Source organism: Ailuropoda melanoleuca, chromosome 12 (genome assembly GCF_002007445.2).
Source record: "Ailuropoda melanoleuca isolate Jingjing chromosome 12, ASM200744v2, whole genome shotgun sequence".
Classification (NCBI taxonomy): Eukaryota; Metazoa; Chordata; class Mammalia; order Carnivora; family Ursidae; genus Ailuropoda; species Ailuropoda melanoleuca.
In genome coordinates, this window is record NC_048229.1 from 69,003,220 (window position 1) to 69,028,618 (window position 25,399).

The window sequence follows — 25,399 nt, forward strand, 5'->3', positions numbered from 1 at the left end:
TCTTTTAATTTTCACACTTCTATTTAAAAGAGAATCAACAGAAAATAAATTTTGATTGTTTATTGGACATCTTTTTCTTTAACTGTGAACAGTCTAGTTATACCTATTGCCTATATTTATTTTTTTAAAAGATTTTATTTATTTATTTGACAGAGAGAGAGAGAGAGAAAGTGAGAATAAGCAGGGGGAGCAGCAAGCAGACAGAGAGGGAGAGGGAGAAGCAGGCTTCCCGCGGAGCAAGGAGCCCGACGTGGGGCTCAATCCCAGGATCCCAGGATCATGACCTGAGCCGAAGGCAGACACTTAACAGATTGAGCCACCCAGGAGACCCTGTTGCCTATGTTTATTAACAGCACTTTCTATTAAAGAATATAGTTCTTTGGGGCACCTGGGTGGCTCAGTCGATTAAGTGTCTGACTCTTGGTTTCAGCTTAGGTCAGGATCTCAGGTCACCCCTATATAAATGATATTCAATGTACTCATTATAGTTATCTCTAGAGTATATCTGTGTGTGTGTGTGTATAAAACCTTTAACATAGGGCGCCTGGACGGCTCAGTCAGCTAAGTGTCTCCCTTTGGCTCAAGTCATGATCCTACGGTCCTGGGATAGAGCCATTGTGTGGGGCTCTCTATTCAGCAGGAGTCTGCTTCTCCCTCACCCTCTGCCCACCCACATGCTCTCTCTCGTGCTGGCTCTCTTTCTCAAATAAATAAAATCTTCAAAAAAATAAAAATAAAGTTGTAAGCATGATAAGCAGAGAAACAATTATTTTCATATGACAGCTATAACTGAAGTAAAACTTAAGCTTAAGTACATAAATATTTGACAAAAATCTGCTTGTTTCTAGAATTGAGGGGTATTTGCAGATTTACCATGGTCCTTAAATAAGGTTTATCATCCTTGTTAAGATTAAGAGAATCTAAGAAGACATAATGTTTCCCAAAACAACAGGAAAAGCATCCTGAATCTGCCATATATATAAAGCACATATGGTGAGTTATGGAAAATCCATACTTACATGATTGCAGTCTGAAGAAATCTCATTTTCAGGCTAAAAGGAAAAAAAAAGGAGATGATGTTAAAAAACAAAAAAAAACAAGCCCTCAAGTTTTCAAATACCACCAAAATAAACTCAAAACAAGAAATCTGAATATTTAACTGAATATGTTTCTTCTAACTAAGAAATAAAATTGGGCTTATATGTGTTTTAGATTGCCAGGGAGAAATATACCAGAAAAATAGATGAGACATAATCACTTCCCAATCAATAGTACAATCTGAAAATGGGGGAAAATGAAGAAAGTACTAAAGAAAAACAGCAATAGTGACATCAGGATCCTTACGGGCACTTCATAATCCTGAAAGCTACAGAGATCAAGCACGATACAGGTGTCCTTTCTTTAAAGAAAGTTAGATATCTAAAAACAAACAAACAAAACCAAAAAAAAAAAAACAGGCTTATTAAAGAGGGCAAAGAAGGTCCATCAATGATTTAAAAACTAATCTCAGGGCGTCTGGGTGGCGCAGTCGGTTAAGTGACGGACTCTTGATTTCGGCTCAGGTACTGATCTCAGTGTTGTGAGATCCAGCCCCACAAGACTCCGTGTTGAGAGCAGAGTTTGCCTGAGATTCTCTCTCCTTCTCCCTCTGCCCCTCCTGCTCCTGCTCTCTCTTTCAAATACATACATTCATACTAATCTCATGTCACCACTAGGCAAAGCTAGGTGATGGGTACACAGGACCTCAATGTAACTTCTCAGAAGTCTATAATCTTTCAAGTATATAATTTAAAATAGAAATAGAAAACAGAAATTATATATATATATATATATTCCCATGACTACATATACTCTGCAAAGCCAGGTCCATGAACCAGAGATAAAATGAAATTTCTATTCCATAATTTAAGAAGTAGACTAGGATATATTTGATATTACATAACTTTGCAATACACATCTCCTTTAGTTTTCCTGTTCATACCTTTAAAAAAGATACAACTGTAAGAATATACACATTTTCTTTGAGTTTCCATAGGATTCCAACCTGTTCAAAGGAAGTGAATTTTGTGTACCTTGGGTGTGGAGCCTACTTAGGGGGGAAAAAAAGGAGCATTCTGGAAAGAAATGAAGAGCATTGGAGCATTTTCAAAAGAAGGTATTTAAATAATATGCAAGTGTTGTCATGTTTACAATTCACAAGATCTATGTTAGTAAATTAATGATTGTTTTAGTGGTTTGCTTCCCTAAAGTGGTAAACTGGGTTATTTCCCCTGGTTTTTTACTCCTCTTTAATAGCATCTGATAGCCACAACCTTTGCCATGTAACTCTGCACAGTCCTGTGCAATGAGTATACACCTTGAGCCACTGACAGGAGGCTAGGCTCCTGACTTCCTTTGGCCAACGTGTTTTTACACAGACATAATAGAAGAGGTTTTAAATGTGCTTGGGCCGTTTAGTTTTTTACTCTCACACTTCTGCCATTCTCCAAAAGGAGAACACGTCCAGGTAGCTGCTAGTCCAAGGAGAAGAAACACGTGGAGCAGACCTAAACCTAACCTGGAGCCCAGAGCAGAGCCATCCCAACTGCCCTGCAGAGCCCCGGGCAAGAAAAAGAAATATTTGTCATTAAAAGCACTTGAAATACTGAGGAAGTGTGTGATGAAGAAAAAAATTAGCAATATACCTATTAAGCAAATGAAATAATAAAAATTCTAAAACCTTTAAGCTGCAATGGATAACAGCTACAATTTAATTTAGTGGATTATATTAGTAAGTACAGAGTATTGCAGCCTTTTATGAAGGAATGACATGAGCCATGGAGACACAAATGAACTGCACATTTGGAGACCAGTGTTTTTTGTCAACTTAATTGGTAATTGACAACAAACTGGTCTGTTTTTTTCTTTTTAGGTTTAATGTCTCTTTCCAGAGACAGAGAACAATGTAGGCACGCCATAGGAACAAGGTTATGATATTAAGTCACTGAGACTCATAGAACTGAATAGCTATGAAGAATTTCTACATGTAATTGCAAAAACTTTCAGAAATTTCAAAGGGTCTTTAGAATCAAAGGACATGGTGATGTTCAGAGGAACTGAACAGAGACCTATCTGCAAAATATAAAAGATAAAGTAGTATGCCCAAACAGTAGGAACATGAATAATGACAGTACCAAGTAACCCCAGAGGAAGTATAAAGAGAAAATGCTGTGGTTTAGCACTCAATCTCAAGGACCCAAACAGATGTGGGTGCTGACACAGGTTTGATTCTCAGTCAGACTCCACCATTCTGGTGATGTCCCAATCAAATAACTTCATCAGACATAGTATATATCTACCTCTGTAAAACTATAAATGCAGATAGGCTTGATTATCTTTAATCTTAGAAAATGAATAGTATGGGGAATAAAACCCAGAATTACTAAGATAGAATAAGGCTGAGGATTTTTTTTTTTTTTTTACTTTTGTTAACTATCAATGAAATACTACTCCAAAAAGATCCCAAGAAATGAATCAACAAGTAAATACTGGATAATCATGATGTATCCAAAACTGTGCAAGACACTGTTGTGGGATACAGAAGAAAGATAAGACACTGTCTCTAACCTCAAGTAGTTTACAATCCAGTTGGAGAGATAAAATGGTGAAGTCATGCAATTAAGCAAGAACAGGGACTTGATATTAGTCTGAAGAATTAGACAAAAGAATGATTTCCAAAGAAGATGCAGGTTAAATGACCCCTAGGGCTTAAGAAGAAAATAAAAAAATCTTTTTTTAAAAAAAAAGCTCATCTTTTAATTTATATTTTGATGCTTTTATAATGTATATGTTAGAATAATTAATATTTAAATTTTTATTTATTTGTCAGAGAGAGAGAGAGAGAGAGAGAGCGAGTGCAGCAACAGGCAGAGGGAGAAGCAGGCTCCCTGCCAAGCAAGGAGCTTGATGCGGGGCTCAATCCCAGGACCCTGGGATCATGACCTGAGAGGAAGGCAGAAGCTTACCGACTGAACCATCCAGGCATGCCTAGAATAATTAATATTTAAAAATAACTATATAATACTAGGGGTATATGTAGTAATTTTTTCAAATGATAAAGAAGAACATAATCAAGACAGAGGACTAAGAGCTGAAACCTTCCTTGTAAGCAGTTTAGGAGTCCTCCCCGCACTCCCACCTCTTCAAATCAGGGGCAAAGAGCTGGCTCCTAGCCTGTGGAGGAGCATCAGATTAGAAGCTGAGCTTTGCTACATTATTAGCTGCTCTCCCTCACTTCGGAGATAGAACTCTGGACTTAAAAAAGAAGTGTCTCCATCTCCAAAAGCAAGAGAAACAAAAGAAAAAATGAACTTGTGGGACTACATCAAGATAAAAAAGCTTCTGCACAGCCAAGGAAACAGTCAAAATAACTAAGAGGCAGCCCATAGAATGGGAGAAGATATTGGCAAATGACACTACAGATAAAAGACTGGTATCCAAGATCTACAAAGCTTCTCAAACTCAATATGTGAGAAACAAATAATCAAATCAAAAAATGGGCAGAAGATATGAACAGACACTTTTCCAATGAAGTATTACAAACGGCTAACAGACATGCGAAAAAATGTTCAAAATCATTAGCCATCAGGGAAATTCAAATCAAAACCACACTGCGATACCACCTTACACCAGTTAGAATGGCAAAAACTGACAAGGCAAGAAACAACAAATGTTGGAGAGGATGTGGAAAAAGGGGATCCCTCTTACACTGTTGGTAGGAATACAAGTTGGTACAGCCACTTTGGAAAACAGTGTGGAGGTCCCTTAAAAAGTTAAAAATTGAGCTACCCTATGATCCAAGCAATTGCACTACTGGGTATTTACTCCAAAGATACAGACGTAGTGAAGAGAAGGGCCATATGTACCCCAATGTTCATAGCAGCATTGTCCACAATAGCTAAATCGTGGAAGGAGCCGAGATGCCCTTCAACAGATGACTGGATTAGGAAGATGTGGTCCATATATACAATGGAATATTACTCAGCCATCAAAAAGAATGATTTCACAACATTTGCAGCAACATGGACAGGACTGGAGAGATAATGCTAAGCGAAATAAGTCAAGCAGAGAAAGACAATTGTCATATGGTTTCACTCATTTATGGAACATAAGAAATAGGAAGATCAGTAGGAGAAGGAAGAGAAGAATGAAGGGGGGGGTAAACAGAAGGGGGAATGAACCATGAGAGACTGTGGACTCTGGGAAACAAACCGAGGGCTTCAGAGGGGAGGGGGTGGGGGATTGAGATAGGCCGGTGATGGGTATTAAGGAGGGCACGTATTGCATGGTGCACTGGGTATTATATGCAAATAATGAATCATGGAACATTACGTCAAAAACTAAGGATATACTACTGTATGGTGACTAACATAACATAATAAAAAGTTATTATAAAAACAAAACAAAACAAAAAGAAGTGTCTCTTATATCAAGCGTTTCCTCATGGAAAATAACTGTCCTCTTGGCAATGGAATTGGGAGGAGAAAAATTTATGAAAATCCTCATAAATAGCTTTCTGCTAATGACAAAACTTTGTAGAAGAGATTGCTGAAGTTGCATACATTAGTATCAATAAAGAAACTATCATGAATAAAGGAAAGAGAAAAAAAAGAGAATGTGATACAACCCAACCCAACACAGCAGGCACTAAACTAGAGAAGTACCTCGGATAATGCTGAATGAGCAAAGTGGCGATAACATTAAAGGAGATAAGCACTGAGGGCTTAGACATGCTGGCCTGACTCCAATAAGGAATGTCATGGGTAGCAGGAAAAGGTAAAAACTGTCACTTAACTCAGCTAGGTGCTACCTTCATTTCTTACGTAATGCACCACATGATAAATGGTATTGTGTCCAATTTTACAGATGAAGATATTGAAATATGGAGAAACCGAGTAAGTGATCAAAGTACACTTCTAGGACACAACAAAACTGGAGTTTAAATAATGATAATATATGGTAACTAATGCTCACTGTGATGCTTTCAGCTTGATACCCCCAAAAAAGGCTCAGTAGGTCAGGTCGAGCACAATGATGGGGGGGGGTGTATCTTCAGGAGATGCAAGAAAAAGAAAAGCAGACAGAATGAATAAATAGAACAAGTGCTCTAGAATGATCTGACAGCTACATGATGAATTTAGATGCAGGAGGCACAGGGAAGAAACTGCTCGAGTAATTAGATCAACTATGAATCCACATTAGCCTTACGATAACCACAGCAGGTTATAAAAAAACTTTGCTTAGTTCACTTGGCCTTTTTAAATCAATGATTTAAATGTTTTGGGTAGGGATACCTGGGTGGCTCAGTTGGTTAAGCGTCTGTCTTCCACTCAGGTCATGATCCCAGGGTCCTGCAATCAAGCCCCTCATCAGACTCCCTGCTCAGAGGGGAGTCTGCTTCTCCCTCTCCCCCTGGCCCTCTCCCAACTTGTGCTCTTTCTCAAATAAATATCTCCTTGTTGGGTAAGCAAAAGATGAAATAATTGATTTTAAGGCTTAAGACCAGTATTCCTTCCTCTAAGCTCTATAATTCAAAATGGGTTTTTTTAAAGTATTTTTTTAAAGATTTTATTTTATCTATTTGACAGAGAGAGCACGCATACACACAAGCAGGGGGAGTGGGAGACAGAGGGCTCCCTGCTGAGCAGGGAACCCAACACGGGGCTTGATACCAGGACCCCGGGATCATGACCTGAGCCAAAAGCATATGCTTAACCAACTGAATCAGCCGGACAAACCTCAAAATGAGTTTTAACTAAAGGGATACAATGGTAGAAAAAGGACAAGAGACTCAAGGAAATACTCAGCTACAGAAGCTATGTGACTTTGGGTGTGTCACTTAACTTCTCCTAGACCCCTGATGACAGAACAGGGATTTCTTCACCTAGGATCATGAACTGACTTTAGGAATGAAACTGTCTTGAAAGTGAATACAAACTTTTGTATGTAAGTGTATTTTTCTGGGAATTTACAGCTGTCATCATAATCTCAGAAAGATCCATAAGACACCCAAAAATTAAGAAACGGTGGACTAAGATGGTTGAGATTCTCTGCAGCTTTAGCAGTCTGTAAGATCTGAGATGTGGAATACCGAAATAGAGGTATTTCTTGATTTCATGTCTTTTAATGTAGGTAATTTGCATATTATGATCATGGTTTCCTGCTTCATCTTAATCATTCTCTCCTGGTCAAACCACAACAAACAGGTTTCAGAATAAACTACTGAAAAGCTTGAGTCTGAATGTTCCCCATTAAATCAACTATCACATTCACTTAAGAGGATGGTTTTTATAGAAATTATGTCTGAACTATGATTTCCCCAAGGTGAACAGGCTGAGTTAATGAGTCTGGCAGGAGAAATTAAAGGTTTCACAAAACTAACTTGGAAGTTGTCCCAGTCTCTAAAACAGAAATCCTTGGGAGTTGGATTTTGTCTAAAATTTGGAACATTCTAGAGTTAGATCAACTGAAGTTGAACTATCCACAAGATTACACCTGGTACTAAATTAAGTGACAACAGATTCTGTTTATTAATCACCTGGGAGAAAACAGAAAAAATGTCAACAGTATCAGTGCTTTTGTGGCCTTGCAAAAATCTGAAGGCTGGGCAACAACACGAAGTCTCCCTGTAAGTAGAAACATTCTCCTGCAATAGTAGTAAAGAGATACTTCTTCTGGAGTTTACTCATTAAGAACCTAGTAAAGTGCGAATCATATGAGCAATTCATTTATTAACTTGACCCAAACCACCCCCCTCCTGCCCACAAAAAAAAAAAGAAAAAAAAAAGAAAACTGAACATAATATAGTTGGTAATGAACAGATAAAGTAAGTCTTTTAGTTTTGGTAAACTTTCCCTGAGCAAGTGTAAATTGAATCTTAACACATCAGTCAGATTCACAACCTCTTAGTGCATTATTATGGCTCAATCAGAATTAACTTTTTTTATTTGTATCCAGGGACTGCTACTAAGTATTGTTTTTCCAAAAGGACAGTGATCAACACAGGCTTTGTGCCCTCCAACAATGCTCTGTGTGATTTACTAAAGACTTGCGCTTTTATGTGATTCCTTAACATTCAACCACCTTTTCAAGAAGTATGTACAGTAAAGGTCCAGTGGGAGATTTTTTAAAAAGGGTATGAGACACAGATTATAGATGTTGTCTCTCAAGTAAATTAATTAGTGTGGTAGATAAAACATGAGTCTATATGTAATTGTGATACAAAGAGTGGAGTTTGGGGTGGAGGGAGGGCCTGATACTTTAAAGAATGAAAAAAGCCCACCACAAGTAGGATGATAGAAAGGAAGTCAGAGGGGGTCTAATGCAGGAGGGCACATCTGAGTTGAGCCTTAAAAGGAGGTTGTGATTTGGTGATGTGATGCTGTGTGTATGCTGAGGCAGACGAGATGGGGCTGTGCAAGGTAGAAGAATGCTACAGTGTGGGAGGAATCCGAAAGGCACATTCTGTGCAGAGGGCAGAGACCTAAGTGAGAAAGTGAGGAACCCTATGGTGACCATTCTCGGGCTTACATATTTGACATTTCCTAATATATGGTGGGTGGGATAACTACAAATTTTAATAAAATCCCAATGCTGATCGAATAATGGTTTCCCATAATCCAAATTAGTATGCTACGCTAAACACAGTGCAGAGAGTGGTAATTTAATTTACTATTATTTACCTGTGTACTTCCCCAGTAGGTGGGTGGGGTAATAGGTGGTCAATACTGTACTGTTACTACTACTTATTATTTTTTTTAATCTTTAAACATTTTTGTTTTGGGGATGTCTGGGTGGCTCAGTCCGTTAAGCTTCTGCCTTCAGCTCAGGTCATGGTCCCAGGTCTCCCTCTGCCTGCCTCTCCCCCTGCTTGTGCTCCCTCTCTCCCTCTCTCTCTCTGACAAATAAATAAAATCTTTAAAAAATAAAAATAAAAAATAAACATTTTTGTTTTGAAGAAGGAATAAGAACAGCTACTTTAGAAACTAGAGACACTCAAGCACTGATCTATTCATAGGGTTTCTACACAGCTGAAGAAGCTTATATCAAATAGACAAAAAATAGTACAGGAGATCCATATACAGAAAGATTTAGAAAAATCCATCTCTAGAAAGCAGATCATATGGAAGCAAAGACCCTGCTGAATGTAGGAGAATCAATGGGGCTGAGGCATAAAGGTAGGAGGCAGACCGTGTAGTCCCGAAAAAGTTCTTTCTCCTCCTGATCTAAACCTTTGCCTCCAGTATGGGTTGGGAGAAAGGTCTTGATCATTTAAACTGGTTGTCAATCAAAGTCCCCCTCATTTTCTCTTTCCTGGCTTCCAGTAGAGCCAGCTCTAGCAGCTGTCTTTTATTTAGGACTTTGTGCTCCAACTGTTTTTCAGTCATTTCGGCATTGTGTGCATGAGTCAGCAACTTCTCTAGCCTCAATCTCCTCTTCCTCTACATCCACCACAGACACAGTGACAGAGACGAGCTTGGCCATGTCTTTAGTCCATTTGGTCATCATCACTTTTTTTTTTTTTAAAGATTTTATTTCTTTATTTGACAGAGAGAGAGCATGAGCAGGGGGAACAGCAGAGGGAGAGGGAGAAGGAGGCTCCCCACTGAGCAGGGAGCCCAATGTGGGGCTCAATCCCAGGACCTTGGGATCATGACCTGAGCAGAAGGCAGACGCTTAACCGACTGAGCCACCCAGGCACCCTCATCATCACTTTCTTAGGAGGCTTTTGTTTCTGAGCATTAATACTTATTTTCCAAACCCTGACCAAACTTGACTACTGCTCCATCCACAATAAATGTCACAGGAGCATTCTTCCTGGGACTGGCAGAAGAGTGGCAGTCCACACTTTGCATATTTCTTCCTGTATTTTTGTTCAATGCCTTCAGGCTTCTGAAGATACACAGTCTCATCTTCTGTGTTACAAAATTTGTGGGCATGTTTGGCGGTATCAATCACACGAAACCAATCTCGGGGCCTCATGGACAATTTCTCTGACAGTCCAGCACAGGATTATCTGGCTGCACAAATGGTGGCAGACATGGAAGGACTCCTTACCATCATAATCCTGGCCCCAGGTGTCAGTGCAGACTAGTGACTGGGACACTATTTAGGCATAGTCGGAGAAGCAAGCCCAAAAACTCAACATCAAGAATAAAGTATACTAGTTACTTCTATAAGAATATGTTGAGTTTTAAAAGAGGTAAAAGATAGATATGAGACCCAGAGAAGGGGGTGCCTAGGTGGCTCAGTTGGTTAAGTGTCTGACTCTTGTTTGGGCTCAGGTCAGGATCTCAGGGTCATGAGATCAAAGCCCGGTGTTGTCAGGCTCCAAGCTCAGCAGGGTGTCTGCTTGAGATTCTCTCTCCCTCAGTCCTTACCCCGCCCCTGCCCCCCGCCCCCCTGCCCCTGCCCCCGCCCCCCTGCCCCCGGCACACACACACATTCTCTCTTATAAATAAATCAATAAAATCTTAAAAAAAAAAAAAAAAGATCCTCACAGACAAATTAGTGCCTTGGTTCTTGGATAGCCTCACTTAAGTGCAGAGCAGTAAGGTGGCTATGTTGAGGTTAAGACCGATCTGTACCTTTAAAATGAAAAAATACCTTCAATGCTCTTTAATTCTAATAAAGTAAAAGGACACACACATACACACTACAGTAGGCGTTAGCAAATAGTTCTGTTTTGTTTCAGATAGCATAGTTGACCCATACAAATAAATACTGGCAAGACTTTCAGCTCTGTCAAGTACTAATCCACTCATCTTCAGTGAGGTTATACCCTTATCCTGAAAATATGAAAACACAGAGCAATCTGGTTAATTACTGAACTTAATGGTTGACAAAAAACAAACAAGAACAAACTGAGCAACTCTTGACTCAATGATGGACTGATCCATATCCATGAAGATGCCATGCCCCAAAATTTACTTTGAGATGTCAGATTAACATACAATTTTATTTTTTTTTTAAAGATTTTATTTATTTATTCAACAGAGATAGAGATAGCCAGTGAGAGAGGGAACACAAGCAGGGGGAGTGGGAGAGGAAGAAGCAGGCTCATAGCAGAGGAGCCCGATGCGGGGCCCAATCCCATAACGCCGGGATCACGCCGTGAGCCGAAGGCAGACGCTCAACCACCGCTGTGCCACCCAGGCGCCCCAACATACAATTTTAAGAAAATTTTAGAACTAGTTAAACTGACTGAATGGAAACATTCAAAATTAATGTAATTTATCATCTTCTCTGCCCAGAGCAGGAAATGGCAAACACCAAATAAGGATACAATGATCTAGTTATTGAACAAAAACGACACAATCACATTATAGCATAATCACATAGGATTATGGTTTTACAAATCTTAAGATTTATTTTAAAAATGTAAATTACAAAAACATGTAATTTCTCTATCATAAGAAATACTGTGAACTCTTTCCTTATTTTCCCCCTATTTTACTATTATGAATTAGAAATAGAGATACCTATAAACCGTAGAAGACAGGTCATCCTCAAAAGAATGTTTGGAGATATTTCTTTTCACATAAGAGCTCAACCTTTTCATCAACTTTCTGTTGGGTACTGCTCAATATTCATGAAATGTAGGGATTGTTTTATAATGATAAGCATTTTAAAATCCAATTATGGCCTTACAAAGATTCTGCCTCATTTCCCCATTGTGAATGAATGAGCTTCTCTGGAACTAAACCTTGAGGGCCTAAAATCAGCAGGGACAGAAAAGTTACCTCCCACAACTCATTTTTTTCTCCCCAGGAGATGACTTAGAAATCTAGAATCCAGTTTAGTGCTGGTGGGAACATTTTTACCTAATTGATGGGTGAAGGAAACAGAGTCAGGCATTCTTTCGAATACTTAACCAGATTTCCATCTAGCCTCAAGGGAAAGAGTCTTTAACAGGTTGGTCTATCAGCTTTGCTCCCGGCCACAGCCACGGCAGGCACAGAGCTGTAAAGGGATAAAAGGCCTTGTTTTCCATTGCCCAGTTGCCTCAATAAAGTCAGTTTGGAGCCTACGTTACCAGAGTGACACCTAGAGCATTATCACTCAGTCTAAAGTGCTTGCGTTAATAAACTATTTTGTAGAAAACTCATCACAAAGGCCATACTTCCTCTGAACCGTGAAGCTGTAAATACTACTACTATACTGCTGCTATAAAAATATAGTATCAAAATTCTTCTAAAATAGCTACTCATAGTATTTTTCATAACCTCATAAAAGCAGACACAGTATAACAGATCCCCTTACATCATCCTGTTTCAGAGGCAATAGGGCAGTAAGAACTCTGGACTAGGAGCCAAAAGACTCGAGTTATGATTCCACTTCCATTGCATATTCATTGTGTAACACCCTTGATCAAGTCACATAATTCTTTAGGCTTTAAATTTCATGTCTATCACAGAGAGAAATCCTGCTTTACTTAACTCATGGGGCTGTTGCAAGTAGAATGAAGCCTTTGAAAATTAGAGGGCCTTGCAAATATAAGATAGTATTGGCCTTTCATTCTCTGTAAATAATCCAATCTTTTAAGCATCAAAAGCAACATTACTGCTTTCTAGTAGGCCATAATTCATGCAAAGAATATGAATTCAAAATACATGACGTACATATTTAACTGTACGTGTACACACTATCTCTGAAAGAATACATAAAAAATGTATTTTCACTATATACCCTTCTGCACTTTTTGAATTTTGTGCCAAATGGGGAAAAAAAAATCAAAGACAATTCCAGTTTAAGCTTAAACAGAGATACTTCTGAAAATATTTGGACTACATCTTCATGGTTGAGGCAATGAAAGGATGATATACTTTTCCCAGTCCGTATTTTTCTATTTTCTTTCTCTTCTGCTATTTCAAAGGGATGATGGGGGCGGGAGCAACTGCATAATTCTGAAGGATTTGTAAGTTTTGAAGCAGGAGCCGCCAGGAAGACAAAAATAAGGTTAGATGAGAGAGATAAAGACCATCTGAATACTGGAAAATGCTAAGCTGAAATGGGGGAAGAACAGTACCTCATACCTCAGCATCGATGGACTTGAAAAGCGTGAAAGAAGCAGCAAATATTTTTACACAAATAGTCTCGTCTTGAAAGAGAGTCACGTCAAGAAACTGAATGGGCAAAAGTAATCACTACTGAACAATAGCAGATATACAGAAAGACAAATATAAAATAACAGACATATATAAAAAAGAAAACCTGAATACAGCTATTAGAACCTATAGAAACTCCTATAAGTAGTCCAGACCAAAAGCTATAAAGGGTGTTATGTCCTAAAACTCACAGAATCATCAGGTCAAAGAATTAAAAGTTCTTTTAATTTAGAGATACTTTATCCAAGAGATTTTCAAATTTGGGGGACTTCCTCCATACTCCTCATGACCATCTAAGGCACCGCAAGCCGAGCAACAAGGTAGTCCAAAACGACCTCCCCAACCACCCCTGTACTCCACCTTTCCACTTAAGTAAAAAATGTGGAAGTCGTGGGCAACTGCGTGGCTCAGTCCATTAAGCGTCTGTCTTCAGCTTAGGTCATGATCCCAGGGTCCTAGGATCCAGCTCTGTATCGGGCTCCCTGCCTCGTGGGGAGCTTGCTTCTCCTTTTGCCTCTCTCTCTGTCTCTCATGAATAAATAAATAAAATCTTTACCTTTCTTCTTTAAAAAAAAAATGGGGAAGTCGTTTGCTCAACATCACAGAATCATCTGCTGGCTGAATGAAAATCTTAAGGCTCCATATAAATGCATTAAGTACAGAAAAAAATTAAAATCTGTGTGAAAACTGAACTGAGAAAACCTAGCATAACTGAGCATTGTTTCAAGATTTGAATGTACAACTGTAAAACAAATATAATCCTTCAAATATCAAAACCAAAACCAGCACCCCAATGCAAAAACCCAAACTCAAGAGGAAACTCCACCTTTTCCTTTATCTTCTTCTAACTCATTCTAAAACCCCAAATCTAAAACGTTCTGTCATGTCACAACTAGGAAAGGTTTCTGCCTCCACCAAAAAAACATTTAATGACTATTTTCAGGAGTTAGTCTATAGCCAAATTGTCAACATGAAAACGATGTTGTGTATTTAATACCTCTCTCATGTTTATAGGCCTTTTACTTATATAAGTAAATCTTCTGATTCCTTATCAGATCTAACCCTTTATCTACTTGATAATGTCTCCACTTAATATTCTCCTACCTGGCATCTAACTTCTTTTGAATGACAACAAAACTACACATTAAAATTTAGCAAACCTATAGGAATATTCTGGTAAAGAACTGGTCACTGGGTAGTCCCTAATGACTGGTACTGATGTGATACAAAAGCCTGCTGGTTACTACTACCAGCAAACTGGATGAGTACTTGCTAGCTTGGGAAAATGATGCTGACTCTGGGTCCATTCTGATCCTCTGGTCCCCTTCTTCCTCAAAAAAAGAATGAGATTGGTAACTTCTCTCAAGAAACAGAAAATGTGGGCCTCCGTGCTGAATTGTACACTTTAAAACGGTAAATTTTGTAAATTTTATGTTATGAGTATTTATCATAAAATATCAATGAAAGAAAGAAGTGGGCATCAACTTGAGATCTGAAGCCTTAACTACTCAACAGGAATTCTGGATAGTCTTTCCTCAGTCCTCTTCAAGCACACTTTATAAGTGCGGCAGAAGGTTGGGGAACTCTTATATGCTATGGGTCACAGATTGAAAGAGGAACTAGACAATCAAAGAAATCATGAAATTAAATAATTTGGCTGATAGCCCCATACATAGATCTACAGGCCCTGTGAACTTTGGATGAGATCTGTTCTCTTGTTTTAATTTGGACACTAGGCTCCTGGTTAAGAAATGAACTGCAAACTCTGATCATAATCTCTCTCCTGTTGCAGCCGCAGTGTACAAATACATAATCTCCAGAGTCTTAAATGATGGATCAGATGATCCAACAAACAAATGATTACTCCATAATAATAAGAAGAAAAGCTGGTACATGTAGTGGATGAAGTACTACTACCAGAAACTGGATATGCAACGATGATTCTTTAAAACAATGGTCTACATCTGGATTGATCATGTCCTTAGGTGATAACACTCCACTCTCCAGTCTGGGCTGAAGAAGGACCATAAGAGGGGAGAGATAACTAAGACCAACTCTTTCAAGGTAACTTAAGACTATAGACCAACTGTGCTAAACATGACATAGTTGTTACTTCAGGGAATCTTTGCCCGAGAAAGATAGACTGTAAATCAATAAATAACTTCACCATTTGATTCAGGGAATTTCTAAGAGATCAAATCATCAGAGTTAAGAGTCTTCTTTTCTGAGCAAATAACTTTCTTATCTAACATGTTTATGATCAAGAATTGCTTTGAGGGGCGCCTGGGTGGCACAGCGGCTAAGCGTCTGCCTTCGGCTCAGGGCGTGATCCTGGAGTTATGGGATCGAGCCCCACATCAGGCTCCTCCGGTGAGAGCCTGCTTCTTCCTCTCCCACTCACCCTGCTTGTGTTCCCTTCTCTCACTGGCTGTCTATCTCTGTCGAATAAATAAATAAAATCTTTAAAAAAAAAAAAAAAGAATTGCTTTGAGACGCCTGGGTGGCTCAACTGGTTAAGTGTTTGCCTTTGGCTGAGGTCATGATCCCAGGGTCCTAGGATAGAGCCCCGCATCACTCCTTGCCAGGCGGGGAGCCTGCTTCTGCCTCTGTCTGCTGCTCCCCTGCTTGTGCTTGCTCTCTCTCTGACAAATAAATAAATAAAATCTTTAAAAAAATTTTTAAAAAAATAACTGCTTTAAGACCTTTACCTTGAAGTGTCCACCGATTCTAAATTATTGTATAACAAATCTGTCCAATTACAATCAGTTCCCTTCTTTAAAAAGGCCCTTTGAAAGCCATCTAAATATCCCAATTTTGACTTCTTTCTGTCACAGTGGTGTTCTCCTTTCTGTACTAAATATTCTAATGAATTCAGCTTTGCTTTATTAACAGATTGGTGAAATTTAGGAAAGTATATCGGGGTCCATGCCAATTGATTCTTCAATATACAGCTCAAAGAAGGGAGTCTACAGCTAAACTGGGAAAAACTCAATTGATACACTTTTAAAAAACTGAATCTTCTGGGAGTATAAACATCATTAATGTGCATAATACAATCTAATAAAATCTCCGAAAGAGTCCCACATTTCTACTTGCTTAGTATCAATCTACAGTTGATAGAACAAGGTACTACTAAGTATATGTCCATAAGCACCACTCTATCAAACTACAAATGCTAAAATGATATCAATTAAACACTTACTTTGGGAAATATTGACAGATTAATGTAAACATTAATAAAGATGCAATATTTTAAAAGAATTATCCATAATCTCCAAATTGTATCTTTGCCTTAAGTTGTAATTTTCTATTATAAAACGATTTGATTTTGAAACCAAAGTGCAAAGAACAAAAAACCAGGAGGATCCTTTTAATGGTACTCCCAACTGAGCTAATCATCACTATACGACCTGAATAAGTCACAACTCCCAATGCTTCAGCTGGAACAGGTGGAAAACTAAATAAAAAGCAAGACATTCTGACTCCAACTGGTTGCATATCTAGTTATGATTCCATAAAAACAATACTACCTTTCTGAGGAAAGGGAAATGTTGTTACAGAAAGGGAGTAGTGAAAGTAAAGAAAGGGAGTAGTTCACTGGGAAAAGTGAAAGGAGATAAGTGGAACAGTTGCAGATCCTTTTAGAATTACTGTTTTAAAATACTTCATAAAGTAAATCGATGGTTTAAATATGCATCACCTCTCAGGTAAAGAACGTTCACCTCCAGTAATGGAAACAAAGGACACTCCAAGCTATTTCTAAGCACTCATTACTATATAGTCTGTAGGATAAGGTATGCAGCATAGACTTTGGAAAGAACTGGGATCAGATTTAGGTTCTTCAAGGTAATTTCTGGACTAATTATTTAACTCTTGTAAGCCTAAATTTCCTTATCTATAAATGAGAATGAATATTTATTATATATGTAGGAATAAGTAGGGCAAAACATATAAAACACCTATGAGTGCTCACTGTAAGCATATAATAAACTATAATAATATTATTACAGTATATTCTAGAGGAGTGTTAACTTTGTACTGCCATAACTCCAAAATAAATCAATAAATCAATCTCAAAAATAAGGAAAAAAAATAAATAAAAAGAGGTTTTCTTTTTTTTAACCTCAATTTTAGGAGTAAGTTTGTAGATACATAGATATTAGCTACTGGAAGGCAACTTCAGTTTAAATAGTTCAATTACATTAGGATAAACGAGAGTAAAGGCAGAAATTAATTTAGGAAATTATGGTAGAAAAATCTTACCCCAATGGAAGAATAGTCTTTAAATGACTTCATCAAGTTTGCTTAGCACTAACAAGTATGTGTGGAATTTCTGCCTGCCCCTCACACTAATCTTTCAATCTAATATCCATATACAAATCCAGATGTGGTACCTATTTTAAACTTCATTTAGGTTGTATCTAACTAAACATCAGAGGATTATATAGTTTTGTTTTTGTTCACTCATGTTTTAAGGCTCCAAAGAGCCTTTATATTTAAATCCCACTGTTCAGATGCAATTATCTTTAAATATGCAAAAAACCAAGGATATTAGTCATCTAAAATCACTCTTCTCAATCACTTAGGAAATGTTTCTAGCCCACCACTGGCTATCAATGCACTTTTCTCATCACATCAAACTCAGGTTGATTTTGTGAAAATAAATGTTACTTGTGGCCAACTAGTCAACTTAATAATAAGCAAGATCAATGACCGACAATTCAATTTATGTGTCCTGCATTTGTCTGGGTTTGTTATTTCAAATCACTTGACAGCCGTTTGTAACAGGTAGTATAATGCAGTGCAAAATGGTGCCTGGGTGGCTCAGTCGGTTAAGCGTCTGCCTTGGGCTCAGGTCATGATCCCAGAGTGCTGGGATTGAGTCCCCCATCAGGCTCTCTGCTCAGTGGGGAGTCAGCTTCTCCCTCTCCCTTTGCTCATGCTCATGTGGGCACATACTCTTTCTCTCCCTCTCTCATCAAAGCAAGCAAGCAAATAAATAAATAGATAGATAGATAGATAGATAGATAGATAAATAAATAAATGAATAAATAAAGCAGTGCAAAAGAGGTCCAGGACTACATTACCACAATTCTTCCAAATACACTCAGATCTTAAAATACTATCTTTAAAATTTTGATATCGCAATTATTATTCTTCAGAAGAATATTGTGTAATCTAATGTCTAAAATACAGGGCTTTGACTAAAGGTCTTTAAATCTTTAGTCTACACCAGAAAGAGAAGATAAGCACTGGAAGAAAGTGTGCTATTTCAAAGATAATATATTAAATTCCAATATGTGATACAAATGAAATACCTCATAGACCACAGAAAGAGGACAGACCAAATAACCTAAGTGAGCCACAAAAAGCACGTAAGCATTTTCCAAGAGAAATCTTATTAAATAACCCACATCACAGAACTTGACTGGGGAAAGGCTCTCTGCATTAGGTAGAACATATCAAATTCATATACCTATTCAGAAGCAAGAGAGGATATCTAATAATGGAAAACACATTTTTGTTTCAATTTCAAAGGGAAAAAAGAGACGGGGTGGGGTGGATAGTAGAAAGTCAATTTGGGATTGCTCTCTCTCTCTCTAAAAACCTTGCTTCTGGTGCCATGGATTTTTTTTTTTTAACCACCTAGATTCTCCATGTTCCTTATTTTTACCTCAGTATGCAAGGAAAAAAGCTTCAAGCATTTAAATGAGACTTACCCTTTCTGTAATATGTACTAAATAAAATCCATGAAATGAACCATTCTACGACTTATTTAAAGTACACACTTCAGGGGCGCCTGGGTGGCTCAGCTGTTAAGCATCTATCTTTGGCTCAGGGCGTGATCCCGGCATTCTGGGATCGAGCCCCGCATCAGGCTCCTCCACTGGGAGCCTGCTTCTTCCCCTCGCACTCCCCCTACTTGTGTTCCCTCTCTCACTGCCTGTCTCTCACTCTGTCAATAAATAAAATCTTTAAAAAAAAAAGTACACACTTCAGTTGTAAATAGTACTAGACACTCACATATGTCCACTCTGAGTCATATGCCTGGTTAAGAATCTATGATGTTGATAGCTAATGATGGCATTAACATAAGGAATTCAGATGCATATACACAAACCAATTTATGTGATCCATGGTAGATTTTTATTTTTATTTTTATTTTTTTTAAAGAGTTTATTTATTTATTTGACAGAGATAGAGACAGCCAGCGAGAGAGGGAACACAAGCAGGGGGAGTGGGAGAGGAAGAAGCAGGCTCACAGCAGAGGAGCCTGATGTGGGGCTCGATCCCGTAACGCCGGGATCACGCCCTGAGCCGAAGGCAGACGCTTAACCGCTGTGCCACCCAGGCGCCCCCCATGGTAGATTTTTAAATAAAAATAAAAAAAATTTAGGACATACTAAGATATCTTAGAATATTTTAACTAATTAATTAACTTACTAAAAACTTTTAGCTGTAACTTTAATTTTTAAGCTTTATCTCAAAGTTAACAAATACACAGGAGGGGCACCTGGCTAGCTCAGCCAGTGAGGTGTGCGACTGTTGATCTCGGGGTTTTGAGTCTGAGCCCCGAATTAGATGTCAGACTGCTTAAAAATAAAATCTTTAAAAAAAACTTAGCAAATACACATTTTAAAATGTAAATACGGAGTAATTTTGGCCTAAGAGCAAGTTAATGAAGTTTCTGAAAAGAAGTGAATGCACTAATACTTCCTTTCCAAAAGGTCTGCCATTGAATAAATGATCTCACTATCCATGACTTATCAAAATAATGTATTCAACTGGTAACTAAAACTGCCCCAGCTTCCAGACAAAGAAACAGTATATAAGAACGGGAAGATGACCTCCCTGGTTTAAAACAGTCTATTGAGGCTCCTGGGTGGCTCAGTTGGTTTAGTATCCAACTCTTGATTTCGGTTCAGGTAATGATCTCAGGGTCATGAGATGGAGCCCCTTATCGGACTCTGCGCTGAGTGGAGCCTACTTAAGATTCTCTCTCCCTCTCCCTCTGCCCCCTCCCCCACCAACCCCGGCTCATACAGGCCCTCTTGAAAAACACATACATACATAACAGTCTCTTATTAGTTCACTTTGGGGCCATTAAAATTTCCTAAGTTTTTCTGGTTTTATTTTGTTCCTCTGCCCTCTTGGGGGTAGTGTCTCAATTAAAAATAAACACAAGAAAATTCCTATAAATGTAAGTTATCCTTTCAACCTTTTCCCTGTTTCATCAATACCTTAATTAATATAATTATACATCCTAAGTCTCAGAAACACAGAAACAGAAAAAATAAACAGCAGATTCTTTTTCCAGAGGTGACTAATCATCCTTACTTTAGAATTTAAGATTAAGTAGATCTAGTTTACATCATTAATTGCCCCCAAAATAGATCAGACAAAAGTATCTTGCATCTGTGAATTTGCTTAAGGCTACAGTTTCCACTTATGACAAAAATTCAATTTTTTTTCATATTCAGCTTTCTTTTTGCATAGCGAGGAAACCAACTGACCAGGTAAGACTATGAAATTGCCAATTTCAATTCTTATTCTACCAGTTAACTTATGCTATGATTTGGGAGAAGCCAATCATTAATCTCATCCTTTGCCATTAGAATTCTTTGAATCTTAACTATGGTAAAAAGAGAAAAACCCATTTTTTCGAACTTTTCCCCTATAAAAAACAGACCCAACCTTTCTGAAGCCCTCTGACAATTTTGATAGTATAACTACGAACTCATAACAGCTTACAATCGTGAAAAATATCCACTTCCAAATAGAGGGATCATTTAAATTGTCTCTGATGCCAAAAGTTGCATTCTTGTGATATATAGATATAGCTAGCTAGCTAAAGTGTGGATTTAATCTACTGACAACAGCTTAAACTTGCATTTTCAGAACAGAAGAATAACTAATCCAGGATGAAAGATTCCAACTCTTAAAGTCAATATTCAGGATCAGTCTCTGAAGGAGAACCTGACTCACAGCAAGCCCTGGAGCTGCTCCTCCATTCTAAAAATATTTGCCACAGGGCACCTTATTCATCCAAACTGAGTAGAAGTTCAAATCTATGTTCTAATTCTTACTTGGTGCAACCATGACATCACAGAGCAGGCAAATGCACAGAAATTTTGTGCAGTAATTTGCCTACAAGTTTTATCTATCTTGAAATTCTTTCTTTAAACATTAAAATTCTAAGGAAATAAATTCTTGGTTGATCACAAAACCCCCATACTCTCTGGCAGTATTTTTTTTTTTTCAGATAACTGAGGGCAGTGGGGCGCCAGGTGGCTCAGTCGGTTGGTTATCCGACTTGGTTTCCAGCTCCGGTCATGATCTCAGGTTGTGGGATCAAGCCCCATAACGGGCTCCACGCTCAGTGCAGAGTCTGCTTAGGATTCTCTCCCTCTCCCTCTGCCCCTCCTCCCACTCCCTCTCTCAAATAAAATAAATAATCTTAAAAAATAAATAAATAACTGAGGGCAGTTCCAGGAAGGCAGTGATCACAGTTTGGGCCATCACAACACTAGGCACATACTGGCATTCTATATACATTTTTTATTTGGTTGACAGAAATTCTATCTGATCTCTAGGCTTCCAAAGGCAAGCTGTCAGTCACTGGGGTCACAATGGAACAAACACCTTCTCCCAAACCTCTTCCTTTTGGGTCTATTTTTCAGACTTTTTAATTTTAACATCAATTCACTAATATAGACCCAAATTAAAACCAAAACTATGCAATGACTTTAAGCTGGATGGGACAAGAAATTACTAAATAAAGAGATCAAAGAGCACTACTCTCAGAAAATTAAGCCCACTATTTTGGTTTCTTGATGGAAAAGCACTAGGACAGAGAAGAAAAAGGTTATCAAGAATTACATTTCTCGGGGCGCCTGGGTGGCACAGCGGTTAAGTGTCTGCCTCCGGCTCAGGGCGTGATCCCGGCGTTATGGGATCGAGCCCCACATCAGGCTCCTCCCGCTATGAGCCTGCTTCTTCCTCTCCCACTTCCCCTGCTTGTGTTCCCTCTCTCGCTGGCTGTCTCTATCTCTGTTGAATAAATAAATAAAATCTTAAAAAAAAAATTTAAAAAAAAAAGAATTACATTTCTGGAGTTCCTCTGCACACATCTGAAGGAATTCATCACCATTATTTATTACTTAAATCCAATTCTCCTGGCAGAAACTGCTCATGCTTCAAATGAAGCTTTTTTAAAAGATTTTATTTATTTATTTGACAGAGAGAGACAACCAGCGAGAGAGGGAACACAAGCAGGGGGAGTGGGAGAGGAAGAAGCAGGCTCCCAGCGGAGGAGCCTGATGTAGGGCTCGATCCCAGAACGCCAGGATCACGTCCTGAGCCAAAGGCAGACGCTTAACGACCAAGACACCCAGGCGCCCCTCAAATGAAACTTTTAGAAATGACCAAGAAAAAACATCCCATGTCAATAAACACCAATGGATTAGATCTGAAGGGAAAAAAAAGACACCTCTGACAAGCCGACTTATCTCCCGAGGTCATTATCCCTTTAAACTGCCCCCTGCCATATACATCCTTTTAAAAACTTCTAAAAATTAGGCAGATATAAACTGGTTAACAACTTATGAATAAGGTAACTTTCTGCTCAGAAATCAATCAATCTCATGTGAAATCTCTCAGTAAATTCTGCTTCATCTCCGTCTTGTAAGCACCTATTTGGGGCAGACTCTGGGAAGCCGGCGTGAGGCACACAGCGATGAGCGTGGATGAGCACCAGTCAACCTCATGTAAGGGGCGGCAAGGACCTGCACTTTTTTAGGCCTGTGCGGAGGGAAGAAACGTTGACAGGAAGAGGGCCTGAGCAATAAAAGAAAAAAAGAACACAGAACTAAAGAGCAAAATGTGATGACGTCCCCAAGATAACAGATGGAAAAATAATTCAGAAGAGGAAATCATAGGAAACCCATCTCCTAGACAGAAAGGAAAACCCCTCTCCTTAGTTTCTCAACAGCTGCTTAAGGAAAGGAATCCTTGCTAGCTTCTACAGAGTCTCACAAATCTGTTCCTCAGTTCTTCACTAATTCCACTCAGTCCACGATGTGAATGCCCCGGAAGTCTACGTCAACAAAGATTCCGCATAAAATTTTAAATGCTCTTTATCCAACTAAAATTTGCTGCTAAATCAAAGAATAAAAAGGAACTTTACTCTTTTGTAACGGGGAAATACAAACAGTGGCACTGACTTACTAAACAGGAAACTGCTTCCATCTAATTGTCTCAAACCACAGCAAACATTCAATTTGTTATGTGAGTAGCAATTTTGTTTTGTGAGAAATGAAACTGTAAATTATACTTCTATAGAAAGTAGAAAACTTTTTTTACAGTATAGGGAAAAGGGAGATAAAAGCCAGAAGAATCTATGTTTTAGCCTTAATTTTAAAAAAGCCTAAGGGGAAATACAGATTGCCATGTCTTAACAAACTTTGTTGAATCCACTGTTCTTTAAATTACATGCAGCTTTTATAAATAAAAAAAAGAAAAAATTAAAGCTAAATTATAATAAAATTAAAACTGATAAAAAGAATTTTGAAACTTGTGAAAGATATTACTAAAACTGAGTTTATTTTGATCAATCTCGAAACCTGTAACTATTGGCAAGGGTGAGAATTTACTACGCTTCCCATTAAGGCCTGATCTTGACTTAGAATCTCCACATATTTTTAAAAAAAGAATCTCTACATATTCTTGACTTGAACTATATGGCATACTTATACCATTTAAATTCAGGTTAACTATATTCAGTGTATGTGGTATTTAGGAGGTGATTTCAGAGTTGGCAATTTACTGGACACTGAAGTGAGGGAAAGAAGGATAAAGGATGATAGTGCCCTAGTTTCTGGGTTGGGGGACAAAGTGGCTGGTGCCAGCTTCACTGAGAAGTGAAATCCAGGCCCAGTAGGCTTGGAGTAGCAGGTACTCAGCTCAGTTCCAGCCAGAGATGTTGAGACTCGAGTGCCCATGGACATCCCCCACAGACATAGTTGGCAATATGGGTCTGGAGCTCAGGAAAAAGGTTTAGGCCTATGATACAGGAATCATCACATTTACCTGGGAATGAAATCACCCCGGCCAAGTGCGAATGGAACCATGACATTTAAGCACCTGATTAAGGGGGTGACTGAGAAAGAAGAGTTTAATAGAAAAGCCACAGAGAAATGTTATAAGTTTTTATTTTAATTCCTTAGTTAACACACAGTCTTAGAATAGTTTCAGGTGTACAATATAGTGATTCAACAATTCCATACATCACCTGATGCTCATCATGACTCCTTAATACCCATCACCTATTTCACTCATCTCCCCACCCAGGGTAACCATCAGTTTGTTCTCTATAATTAAGTCTGTTTCTTAATTTGTCTCTCCCCCCCCCCTTTGCTCATCTGTTTTGTTTCTTAAATTCCACATGTGAGTGAAATCATATGGTATTTGTCTTTCCCTGACTAACTTATTTTGCTTATTAGCATTATACTCTCTAGAGCTCCATGCACATCATTGCAAATGGTAAGATTTCATTCTTTCTATGGCTGAGCAATGTTCCATTATATATATAATATATATATCACCTCTTCTTTATCCATTCATCAATCAGTGGACACTTGGGCTGCTTCCATAGTATGGCTATTGTAAATAATGCTGGTATAAACATTGGGGTGCATGTATCCCTTTGAATTAGTGTTTTTGTGTTCTTTGAGTAAATATCCAGTAATATCCTGCTGGATCATAGGTCAGATCTATTTTTAACTTTTTGAGGAACTTCTGCACTATTTTACACAGTGCCCTGCACCAGTTTGCATTCCCACCAACTGGGCAAGAGGGTTCCTTTTTCTACATATCCTCGCCAACGCCCATCATCTCTTGTGTTGTTGATTTTAGCCATTCTGACAGGTATGAAGTGTTATTTCAGTGTAGTTTTGATTTGCATTTCCCTGATGATGAATGAGGTTGAGCATCTTCTCATGTGTCTGTTGGCCACCTGGATGTCTTTTTTGGAGAAATGTCTGTTCATGTCTTCTGCCCATTTTTTAATTGGATTGTTTTTTGGGTATTGAGTTATATAAGTTCTTTATATATTTTGGATACTAATCCTTTACCAGAAATGTTATTTGTAGGGGCGCCTGGGTGGCACAGCGGTTAAGCGTCTGCCTTCGGCTCAGGGCGTGATCCCGGCGTTATGGGATCGAGCCCCACGTCCGGCTCCTCTGCTATGAGCCTGC

At 38.5% G+C, this 25,399-nt stretch overlaps 1 protein-coding gene and 1 pseudogene across 2 annotated transcripts in view; both read right to left on the minus strand.

The window, feature by feature from the left end:
* GLG1 (golgi glycoprotein 1) overlaps window positions 1–25,399 on the minus strand; it is a 153,319-nt gene that overhangs the window by 64,541 nt on the left and 63,379 nt on the right. For both annotated transcript variants that reach the window (XM_034638920.1, XM_011234689.3), the window contains exon 2: window positions 1,020–1,052. In XM_034638920.1, the coding sequence (XP_034494811.1) occupies window positions 1,020–1,052 (33 nt within the window). The remainder of the gene's footprint in view (window positions 1–1,019; window positions 1,053–25,399) is intronic.
* Window positions 8,895–10,302, minus strand: LOC105241100 (annotated as a pseudogene).